General features: G+C 32.7%; 1 protein-coding gene across 4 annotated transcripts; it reads right to left on the minus strand.

The window, feature by feature from the left end:
- Window positions 1-722: 722 nt before the first annotated feature.
- On the minus strand, window positions 723-6464 carry LOC125186880 (uncharacterized). Of its 4 annotated transcripts, none has more exons than XM_048083359.2 (10): window positions 6352-6464; window positions 5973-6059; window positions 5618-5723; window positions 5476-5512; window positions 5273-5342; window positions 3702-3806; window positions 1710-1860; window positions 1545-1627; window positions 1061-1154; window positions 723-984 (listed from the first exon to the last, which is right to left on the minus strand). In XM_048083359.2, exons 2-10 carry the CDS (start codon window positions 6004-6006, stop codon window positions 903-905), a joined length of 762 nt encoding a protein of 253 aa, XP_047939316.1. In that variant the 5' UTR covers window positions 6007-6059; window positions 6352-6464; the 3' UTR covers window positions 723-902. The 4 variants fall into 4 exon arrangements, with proteins under 4 accessions (XP_047939316.1, XP_047939319.1, XP_047939318.1 ...); XM_048083362.2 differs by lacking the exon at window positions 6352-6464 and adding an exon at window positions 6193-6326; XM_048083361.2 differs by lacking the exon at window positions 6352-6464 and adding an exon at window positions 6158-6299.
- Between the last annotated feature and the right edge of the window lie 5806 nt (window positions 6465-12270).

Below are 12270 nucleotides of genomic sequence, written 5' to 3' on the forward strand. Positions count from 1 at the left end.
GAGACGTATTTTACAATGCAAAAGAGAGAAGAAAAGAAGAGAAAACGTGTGTAGTTATAGATGAGTGGGAATAGAAAGGTACAGAAATGTCCTCAATGACTTGGGACATTTCACTCCAAAAAAATTGCAAAAGTAAACAAAAATGAGCAAACATCAAAATCTAGGATCACCCATTATATTTTTAGTCAAAAGACCAAAAAGATGCAAACCTCAAGTCCATGACTATTTAGCTAATTTACTCATAAATAAATTTATTGAACTAGTATATCTTTGTTTTGAAAAGTTTAATTGTTTTGGACGGTTTAAAAGAAAGTAAAATACGAGGACTCAATATAGATCTAGATTTTATAACGGCAACAAAGAAGATTTATTTTATTTTATATTTTATTTGTTGATTTATTTTTTTCAATATACCCAACGGGCGAAAGAAGATTTTTTTTGGTATGCAAAAGATGTTTAGTAATCAAATATTCAAATCTCCCACTCTCCTTTCCCAAGTTCTTTTTAAAAATAAATAATAAAAAAAAAAAAAAAAAAAAAAAAAAAAAAAAAAAAAACAATCAAGCAAGCCATGCATGCTTAAACGTTTCTTTCAAGTTAAATTGTGATTTAAAGACTTAAAACCCAAATAATCTCAAGTTCTCAACTTGGGATGAAAAAGCTACTGAAGTTAATGTCTGTGTCATCAATTAAGCTTGTTATTATTGACTATTCCACGCCTATTGCAATCACCAAAATAAGTTCCATAACCACAAAATAGAATTGATCTTTCACCTCTAATTTCAGTCAAACAATGTTCATCTAATCCAGCAATAACATTATGGCCAAATCACACAAGAAAGACTCCATAGATTGGAACAAATAATATGAAAATTCACGGACGAGTCTCGAGTAATGGTGCATCATTTACCATCCAGTCCCAATTTGGATGATAGCCAAGCACAAAGCTCATCCATTTCCTCTGGAATAGTATAGTGACCAAGCCTGTAAAATACATTTTGTAACTATCAAATGAACCAATGGGACAAAAGGCTAAGTCATATAGCAGAAGATGGCTTACGTAGTATAGGATTTAAAAGTGACATCTCGAAATCCAGTAGAAGTTAGCTTCTGCGCGGACTTCTCACCAAATTTATGAGCAACTACATCATCCCCTGCAATCATATTTTCCGGTATGAATAAAAAATGCACCATGTAAATTCAGTGGTGTGTACAGAAATCAAATCTGAGTAGTTCACACCAGTAAATCTGATATATCTTCATGGTCCATCAAATTCCATGTATTACCATAGGACATACACGCACACGCACACAAAAAAAAAAAAGAAAAAAGAACCCCTTATCTTTCCAACCTAATCAGACTCACATTCGATTAATTGATTATTCCTAAACCGTCCTGCTGGATGTCTCATTTAACTTTTTCACCTCATTTTAAAGTAAGCCATAAGATATAATTTTATCATAATATGGCACCGAAAGAAACATAAATTGACAAGACAGTTTCATCCATCTCATGAAAATCTATTATTCCTCTGGGTTCATACCTTTGCCATGACAAAGCAGAATGGGTAAGGATGCAGCACGTCCAGAAGCCTCAGCCACACCTTCTAATTTGGAACTTAGAGTCCTGGAAAAGTGCATGGTAAGATATCATTTTATAATAATATTTCACCATTTTGACAATGAAGAGGATATTGTTTGGAACAAACTTTGCGCATGGAAGCCAACCGCTCAATCCAACAACAGCACTTATATTTTGGGAAAACTGGTTGCCATTCTCAAATTTCCCTCGAGCAAAACAAGTAGCACAGTATAGGGAGGTTGCCGCACCCATACTGAAGCCTCCAACACCAAGTTTTACTGTAAAAACCAATTTTGAACTAGGTGAGTTGGTTGAAAATATTTTTCAAAGAAAGAGGCGCACATCCCCCAACTTCTAACGAGAAAAACTGAATATATAAGCACACTGTGCATAAAGATACTTCCATATAATGTCTTGCAAGGAAAACAATCTCTTTCTACACAAGGGACATTTGAAATTATCATTCCTAATGCGTGGAATGAGTAAATGAAAATTCAAAGACTGCAACAGTCTAGTAACGCGCCCTCACAATTCCATTTATGAAGATAAGGAAGCGAAATTGGAATTTACATTTTTCCTACAATACAAGGAGTCCAATTGGACTTTAAATGCTGTAAAATCGTAACCAACATAATATATTCTAAAGTTGAGGTTATAACTGGGCACTGTGTTAGTACTGCTCGTAGAGGCAATTCTTAGATGCTAAGTCAGGTAAGGGACTTTAAATAATTATATCAATAAAATAACAAATTATTAAACTTATACTTTGATAGAGGACGTTCCACCCACATGTTCTGCAGATTTCTTTCAAGTATCTTTGAGTTATTAATTAATTGTTTAGTAATTTATTGTTGTTAGGAGTTTTAGAGACATGTTTATCTTTCAGAGTTTAGTTCAAGTTAGTAGTCTTTATTACTTATTAAAAATTACGAACCATTCAGAATTATGAGTTTTAGAGACATGTTTATCTTTCAGAGTTTAGTTCAAGTTAGTAGTCTTTATTACTTATTAAAAATTACGAACCATTCAGAATTATATTGACATTTCATCTTATTGTTGGGCCTTTCGAAGGACTGGTTTCTTAGTATTAGGAGGCAGCTGCCCCCCCGTAGGCTGTTCCCCTTCCAACATCAGATCCTTCCAACACCCCTCTCCAATATCGCCCCCTTCCCCAACAAGAGATCTCTCAAGCGGTGCTTGTCACCATTGGTAGTAATTTCATCCACTGATGGAAGGAGTTCTTGTCTGTCATAATATTTCGCAGCCAACCTCCAGCTTCTCCTGGGATCATCGCGCGGCTCAGCACAGATGGATTTATTGATCCATGTTGCTTGAAATGATTTCAGTACTTTGATCTTTTATGCGTTCTTCCACATGGCAAATTTCTCATGTGGGCAAGCTAAAATACTACCCCAACCGGTCAGAACAACATTTTTTTGCCGGATTAGAAGACTATCCAAGGTTGGTTTCATCTCCAGCTTTGAGGACATGGCTGTTTTGACAACGGAGTACTTGATAAAGGACATTCCATCCATATATTCTGCAGATTCCTTTCAAGTTTATCTTTTAGTTATTAATTAATTGTTTAATTATTTATTGTTGTTAGGAGTCTCAGAGATAGGTTTATCTTTCAGAGTTGAATTCAAGTTGGTAGTCTTTATTAGTTCTTATAAATAGGGCCTTGTGTTCTTCAACTGAACCGTTCAGAATTAGTATTGAGATCTCAGCTTATTGTTTTGTCCTTTTCGAAGGAGTGGCCTCTTAGTATTAGGAGGAGGGTTATATTTAGTTTTATTTGTTTTTCTCTTTGTTCTTTTTGTTTCTATCTTTCATCCCTTTCTCTCCTTTCCCCATACTTCTGTTATTTTTAAGTAGCAACCTTTATGGTTTAGCATACTTCAAGGAAAGGCATAAAGATGAGTTACTTTTTTGTTCAGGAACTGAGAGATGCATAATATATACCATAGTTAAATGACTACATGCATAACTCTATTACGTGCAACAATAAAAAAGTGGAGGAGATCAAGACATCAAGTAAATTTGCAGTTGCTGTGGGTCAAGCTTAAACATACCCTAATCAGAAGCAAAAACAACACATCAACCTAAGTAGAAAACTCACTATCAGCAGGTTCATTAGCCAATAAGCTTGCAACATATGTAGCTGAAGCTTCCAAACCGTGTACATCATCATTAGCATTTTCTGAAAGGTCATTCACATCAAACCCTGTAAGATGGGAACCATATATCGTATCTTTCAGCATTTTGAATGAGGAAAACTCTTAAATACACTAGACTGCAAATAGAAAACAGGTAGGTAGGCACATCAAAGGAATGCATGAAATATTCACAAAAATATGTTTTTGAAGTCATGAGTTAGAGTAACTAGGATGTATCTGCTTGTACTAATCGTCAACAATCCACAAGCTCCAATCCATAACTGAAAGGAGAAAGAAAGGAAACCAACAGTCGCAAGGAGACTTAAGCTTTAAAAGCCTAAAATCATGTGATGGCAGTCATGTTGCTCACAAGCCCACATATACATTCATTTTAAGGTATCATTCAACAACTGAATTATTAGTAGTTTTCTACTTTATAGTGTCCGCCATCCCTATAGATAATGGTTCTCTACTTTAATAGTCTCTGGCATCCCTATAGAAGATAACTCCAAGCCAAATGCAAAATTCTAATGCAGGGAAATGGCAGTATGCGAAAAATAGCAACAGGGACAAACAAAGACACCTTTTAAGGTTTCTAGAAGGGTGGATAATAAGTCAACCCTTTTGTTTGGATTGACAACTTCGCATGGAGGATAGGCACCTTCCAAAGAGTCCTGGATTCTTACCAGGACTGCCAACCACTACCTATGAACTAGAGAGGCTAGTATAAAGCCCAGAAATGATGACCATAAACAAGTAACATGCCTTTAGCAGAGAGCCTATGGCTAAAGCTTCTTACCTTGCATACGATCTTTAGAATTATAATTTATAATGTCTTGACCTTTGATCTTCCAGTTGCCATATTTATGTTAAGCCTAATAACTAACTAAATGTTTGATGAGATATATAAACTTGTACCTCTCAACTTAAGTTGTTGTGTCTTTCTTATCAAAGACTACTTCCTATTGGACAGTGAGAATATTTTTTAGCACATTAGATATATGTAATCTAAATATGTACAACAGTTCTCCGCGTATTGCTGGAAGTTTCTTATAATATTTTTAACACATGTGTGGCTTGTGGAGTTCATTGTTTTATTTTCTGAGCCTAGAGTTTAGTAGTAGTCCTTGGTATTCAAGATCAGGCAATATAGCAATAACAACCATTTTCCCTTCAAGTAAAAATTAGAGAGGTTATCTGACTTATCTGATCTCTATCATTTCTAGAAACAGCCCAAGCCAGTAACCTGTCTGCAGAATGGTTATGGCATCTAAAATATCTTGTTAAGAAACTGCATTTGGTGCTATAACTTTATCATAAGACATGTATCATCCTGTGCTATAACTTTATTGCAATTGGTGCCCGATCTCTCATACTTAATCATGAATCAAAACTATACTCGTACTAAATTCGGTCCACAAAATCATAACGAGCCCATTTAAAATTTTAGATATTTACAAAAACTCAAGCTCAAAGCGCTTTTGACAATTTGTGAAGGGGTGAAGCAGCCTATGACAGTTTATCACAAACTTACAAGCAGTTGATGGAAAGCCTCCAAATAAAGTTACTGGTCGTTGAGGAGCAGTTGGGCAGATCCACTTTATCTGCATATTATTGCCAACTTTGTTAGATAAAAATAACTCACCAACGATCATTAGAAGTGAACACATTATATCTGATTGACTTGAAAACACAAAAGTTTTTAAGAACTTTTTTATATGTAATACGCATCCTTACATTCGGAAGTGGAAGGGTTTCCAAGAGAGTAGACCAGCTGCAAGAGACATCAAAACAAGGGGATTATATCAAACACATATATCAAACTAAGACAATCCTAAAACCAAATTCAGTTAAGCTGAGAGAAGCAGCCACAGATTACCTATTGCCGTTGTCACCAAGGCCATGTAGCCACACTATGGTCGCTTGGTGTTTACCTTTGGGCCTGACCACATACGTCCGTCCAAAGTCAAAAGTTCTCCCAGCAGCTGCAATAGATGTATGTCATAGTACAAAAGATAGTTGAACTGTTGAGATCAATTTAAATTTTAATAACAGCATCATATCCTTTGTAAAGAAGAGACAAAAAAATCAAAGATCAAAGCTGGAGGAAAATGTGGAGCTTGATTAAATAAAATTTGGCAATGAAAATTAGGATAAGGCAAGTAACAAAAATGTTGTTTGTTTATCCTTTTTCCTTTTCAGCCAATGACTGGAAGAAATAAACCAAGACTAACCAGAAGCGGCAGCGGAAGGGCCAGTGAAACTCATGTTCCTCCCGAAAAATGAATAAAGCAGCTTACTGCTGCGAGAGAGAATCGCACCTGCAAACAAAATGCGGCAGCTTTTACACATACATTTCCTGGCTAAAATAGCAAATTACTCGAAAATGTATTACTCAAAATTTTCCTCTGTAACCAACCAATTGGTGACTGAAATAGGGGATATGAGCCCTACATTTCACAATCACAGATGCTAAAATTCTTGCGCGGAGAATAGTTACAGAAACTCGCAGAATATGTGATAGACCGATACGAGAATTGCAGAAGACAAACAGTGGAGAGAGATTGGGATTTGTAGAGAAGAAGATAGATTGGGGATAAATTGATCGAATACCTGAAGAGCTCGTGATGCTGAGAGCAGTTGTTGCTCTGTAAATTGTCAACAACAAAGCACGTTACACAACACAGATTTATAAGGGACTAATTAATGGTGCAATACTCCCTCGCTTAAAAAAAATAGACTAATTTAAATATAACTTTTTTTACTATTTACATATTATTTTCTCTAAAATAAATTTTTAACTCTCTCTAAGGAGTATTTTTTATTTTTATTTTTTCAAATCTGATTCATAGAATCTCTTGTTTTTCTAATGACGAGGTATTAAGAAAATCATTGACAATTTATGGATAAAATATTTTCGTTTTATTAATAAGTCGGGAATTATTTTGTAACGAAAATTGGACAACTTAACTCAATATTGGGTACTTCTGCTCTATCTGTCCTAAAAAGTAATTCTTAGAAATTTTTGAAATCGCAATAGTTTTCATTTAAAATTGGTAAAATAAGAGAAAATAGAAAGAAAAATGTGTGAGTAGTGAACGGATCCCACCTCATTAGAGAGAAAACAATATCCTTAAATAGAAAGTTTCTATTTTTAGGGATCGGGCCTAAAAGGAAAGTTTTTATTTTTATGAGACAGAGAGTAGAGCACAATATGGGACTACAATCCTGCTCTATAAATCCGCACATCCTCATTTTTCACGTCAGCACTTTTTATTTTTTATTTTTTATATTAATCAATTAAAGTAAACTATCCAAATAAAATAAATTAAAGGCAAAGATAAAACATACTCCATCCGTCCCAAGAAAGATGACCATCTTTGGGCAGCACGGGATATTATCAACTTTATTTTATGTGTTAAGTGAATAGAGTAAAGTAATAGAGAGAATAAAGTAGATATAAAAGGTGTTTCTATTTTTAGTAATTGGTCATCTTAGTTTGGGACAAACTAAAAAGGAAAGAGGGTCATCTTCAATGGAACGGAGGGAGTAGTACTTAATTTTAAACATACTTCTCTAGATATCCCCGGTACTTGAAGGGTTACTCTAAGGCGAATCAGATATCCAACAACAAAGATTCACTTTCGACAAGTTGTTATGTTTTTGTTATTGGGGGTGGAGTTGTCTTGTGGAGATCCATAAAATAGACATGTATAGCCGGATCAACCAAGGAATCGTAATTCATAGCTTTAGATAAAGCAGATTTAGAAGCCGAGTAACTTAAAAATCTTTTTAGAAGATATTCGATGTTACTAAGTTTTTTAATACTCCCTTTGTCCCTAAAAAGTAGACAACATTTGAAACGATATAGGTTTTAATACATAATTGATAAAGTAAGAGAGATAGAAAGAAAAAAGTGTTTTGAGTATTGTTAGTAGAGAGAATGGAATTCAGCTTATTATAAAGAAAAAAGTTTCCTTAAATAGAATTGGGCTATTTTCAAGGGACATCCCAAAATGACAAATGTGATCTATTTTTAAGGAACGGAGAGACTATGATAATTGATACTACTAATAAATCCGATACTTCAAATTCACTAATTTTTTTTTTAAATATGCTTTAAAATTTCTCAAAATATATTTATATTTTACTCCCTCCGTCTCAGTTTAAAAGTAAGATTTAGTTATGGTACGAGTTTTAAGAAATTGTTGGAATGTGTAATAATTGAAGTGAGGTAGTGGTTGTTGGAGTGTGTAATAATTGAAGTGAGGTAGTGGAAAGTGAGACCCTTTTGACTTTTTGTATGTTTAGAATTTTGTTTTGTTTTATTTTAATGTAAATAATGGCATTTGAGTATAAATTTGTTGGATAATGGAGATAAATTTTATGTCCAAATATGATAGATTCTAAATATGACTTTTAAACTGGGACGGACTTAAATGATAAAATGTGACTCTTAAACTGAGATGGAGGGAGTATTTTATTTATACAAATCATAAAATTAGTATTTAATCATGTTTTAATTTAAGTATTATGTTAAATTTATCATAATTAAATCTTTACGTCATATGAATATAATTAATTTTCATCATTATGTGTTGAATTGATTGTGTGCTAATTTTATTAGTAGTAACCTGATTAGGCCGCTGGACTAGCTCGAAATCAAAACCTTTAGAGTCAGGATTGAATTTTTATAACCCGAAAAAGATCAGAACCGATTAGCTGAGTTGCAGATCAATCAAGTGCGATTTATTTTATAGTAATTACAAAATGTTCTTTATTGCAGATCACGTTTTGTTGAGTAATTATTGTGTGAATGTAAAAGACTATTCACATCACTGTTGAGTGTTGAACGAGCTTCAACAACATTCTAGAGTAACCACTTTTTTGTAAAATACTCCATCCGTCCATGAAAATTTGTCCCAATTTTCCATTTTCGTCCGTCCCCCAAAATTTGTCCCATTTCACTTTTACCATTTTTGGTAGTGGACCCCATATTCCACCTACTCATTCATACTCACATTTTATTATAAAACTAATACTTTAAAAGTAGGATCCACAACCCACTAACTTTTTCAATTCACTTTCCATTACATTTCTTAAAACCCGTGCCCAGTCAAACCGGGACGAATTTTCGTGGACGGAGGGAGTATATCACAACAGTTATCATTTCTGGAACGATTCCTTCGTTGAACGCTTGTTTAACCAAACCCAAAAAAGAAAAAATAATGGAAGTTTATATATAGCGACAGAGCGGATTTATGTGTATTTATTTTGATCACTACTCATTCCTTTCGTAGATATCACAATTTAATTTTTATTTTATTTCAAAAAAAATTCATTCTAATTTTAATATAAATATATTATTGTTTTTCTCCATTGAACGCACAGGAATAACATCTCATAAAATAAAATCATACAATATGTTCTACCCAAACGTGACATCTACTATGAATCGGAGAATATTATTTGTAAACATGATTAATTAATACTCCATATAAAATGAGGTTATTAAAATCTTAATACTCCCTCAGTTTCAAAGAGTATGAACATTTGCTTTGACACGAGTTTTAATGTGTAATTGGAAAAGTAAAAGAGAGATAGAAAGAAAAAGTTTTTAAAATATTGTTAGTGAAGAATGAGTCTCAACTTATTAGAGAGAAAATGAGTTTCTAAAATTAGAAAATTCATACATTTCAAGAACGGACTAAAAAGAAAATAACACATACTTTTCAGGGACGTTGGAAATATCAAATTTATAAATAAATAATTTTTGAGATACTTATTAAGAGAGTACTATATATATATTGGTTTTTTTCATAATAGTAACTGCAAGCCAAATTCTACCCCGAGAAATAGTGAAAGAAACAAAAAATAAAGCAAAAAGAAGCGAAAACTTAGATGTCACATTTTTTTTTTAGTTTATCCAAAAATATGTCATATTTTATTTTTTATTTTTTTTCTCAATGTATCAATTATAAAAATATATTAACAATTTCTATTTAATAAACAAAACAAAAGTCTCCTAAATTTCATGCCATGACCGTAGTGTCATATCTCCCTTCAAATAGAAGGAGTAGTTAGGGTGGAGAGTATCTTCTTGTTTTCTTTACCGTCGTATCTAGAAGTCGAAAGTTTGAATTAAATAACTGATTTAGAAAAATAAAGTTAATATGCGTGTGAAATTAATGAAAAAGAATAAAGTAATAATGGTATTTTCAATTGAATAGTATTTTCAATTAATATAAAATTAATATATAAAAGTAGAAGTTATATTTTACTAATTTTTTTTCCTATTTTTTTAACAAAGTCAAATACTCCCTCCATATTCCAAAAAAAAAAATATATTTGAAACAACACGGGTTTTTATACACAATTGATAAAGTAAGTGAAAAGAATTGGTAAAGTAAGAGAGAAGAAAAGAAGAATGAGTAAAGTAAGAAAGATGAAGAGAAAAAAGTAGTGAAAGTAGAGTTAGTAGATTGTGAAGTCCATGTCTTAAAATAAAAAAATTCTAAAGTTTGTATTTTTAAGGAACGACTCAAAATGAAAATAGTTGTTATTTTTAAAAATAGAGGGAGTAATTTTTTAACAATTAAATTACTAATAAATGGGATAATTAATAGGACCGTAGCAAGTAAAACTATAGTAAGAATAATTGATTTTTATAAAAAGGTATCCTGCAACAATTCTTGCAATTTTTTATTAACTCAACAAAAACCAATAAAAAATAAAACAACGAAAATAGTGACAAAGAAAAAGAAGAAGTTGGAGGTGGTATGACTTATGATATACTCCCTCCATCCATCATATTTAAAGACAGATTTTGACCTAATACGAATTTTAAAAAATTATTTAACTATATAAAAAAATCTGAGTGAAAAATTAATGGAATAATAATTTTATAATAGAATATGAGCATAATGAATAAATGGAGTATGAGATCCACTTACTACAAATAATAAAAAAAAAAAAAGTAAATACGACTCTAAATTAATGGTGGAACCCAACGTGATAAAAATAAGTCAGTTTTGGCAGATAGAAAGAGTAGATTAATGTTTGGAACCTTGTACCTTCCTCAATACAATGAAGACAATCCAATTTAATTTCACCAAAACAACAACCTAAATGGCTCACTAAACTCGCACCACGGCATACAATACCATTTATCTTAGCTCGGCAAAAAAACAAATACAGCCACAAGTAGATTTGATAGTTCTTCAATATAGAAGAAAGGAATTACGCAAAATGAGTTTTTAAATTGTTCATAAATGTCTTAAATTTGATATGGATGAAACCCTGGTGTGATATTTATACTACGGTAGAAAAAAGGTAACAAAATAAGCCAAAAATCATCCAAAACTACATGGCTGTTCAAGTCAACGAGTCGTTGGTTCAACAAGGGCTGAAGTCGGTGACTCGTGAACAGCTCTCTAGAATGCTTCACGCATCTCAATGAGTCACGGTATTATATATGGAGAAGTCGGCGACTTGCTCGGGACTCTGAAATGGCTCACCAATGTCAATGGGTCGCTAGGTTCGACATGTCGTCAAAGTCAAAATTGTGAGTATTCTACTTGTTTTGTTTATGCAAAATCGCCGAGTTACTACCGGCTCGCTCGGAATGTACAAGAGTAGTTGGGACAATCAAAAAAGAAAGTGTATCCACTTTTAATTGGATGTGAAATATAAAATTTACTATAAATTACCAAACTATTAATTTGTTACTCCCTCCGTCCGCGAATAGGAGTCCCGGTTGACCATTTTCATCCGTCTGCCATTAGGAGTCCCGGTTAGACATTTTATCTTGGGAGTATAAAAAATGACCCCATTTTTTCCTTAATTTAGAAGCTGCAATTAATTTTAATCCACTTTGATTGCAAATAATAATATAAATGGGTCTCACATTCCACTATCATACACTTAAATTATTACACTCAAATTTTTCTTAAAACCCGCACCCAACTCAACTGGGACTCCTATTCGCGGACGGAGGGAGTATAATTTTGCGATCTAAGTTTTGGTCATGAACATACGAGTTATAACTACTATGCAACCAGAATAATAAAAATAACTCAGAAATTGACATATAAATTTACTATTTTTGTGTAGAAAAATCTTTAGGACTAATTCTCTTATTTGGTCTCAAGTCTAATCTAACAACTCTACATAAATGAATTGTAGCTTGATGCAAATCTTAAAAACTCAATTAAATAACTTTAAGAATCAGTATTAAGACTCAAATAGTTAGCACTCCATCTATGAATGATGAAATATGAAACCGCGTTTCCAAGAAATTGTGGTCAATAAACAAAATTCCAGAATCAAGAAAAGTAGACACTTTCTTTAATTTCCCCAAAGCAATATTCTTTCCTTGTACATATATATTGGCTTATTTTATAGGTCACAACACGCTTTTACACACATATATATAGTCTTTCCTATGCATGAAAATTACATACAATTTAGAGAAAAGAAATCAAAGGTAGTAATTTTAGAGAGGCAGGGGCAACCTTGGAACACAATTATAAA

The sequence above is a fragment of the Salvia hispanica genome, chromosome 5 (genome assembly GCF_029641045.1).
Source record: "Salvia hispanica isolate PSC_SH4W2 chromosome 5, Shi_PSC_v1, whole genome shotgun sequence".
Lineage (NCBI taxonomy): Eukaryota > Viridiplantae > Streptophyta > Magnoliopsida > Lamiales > Lamiaceae > Salvia > Salvia hispanica.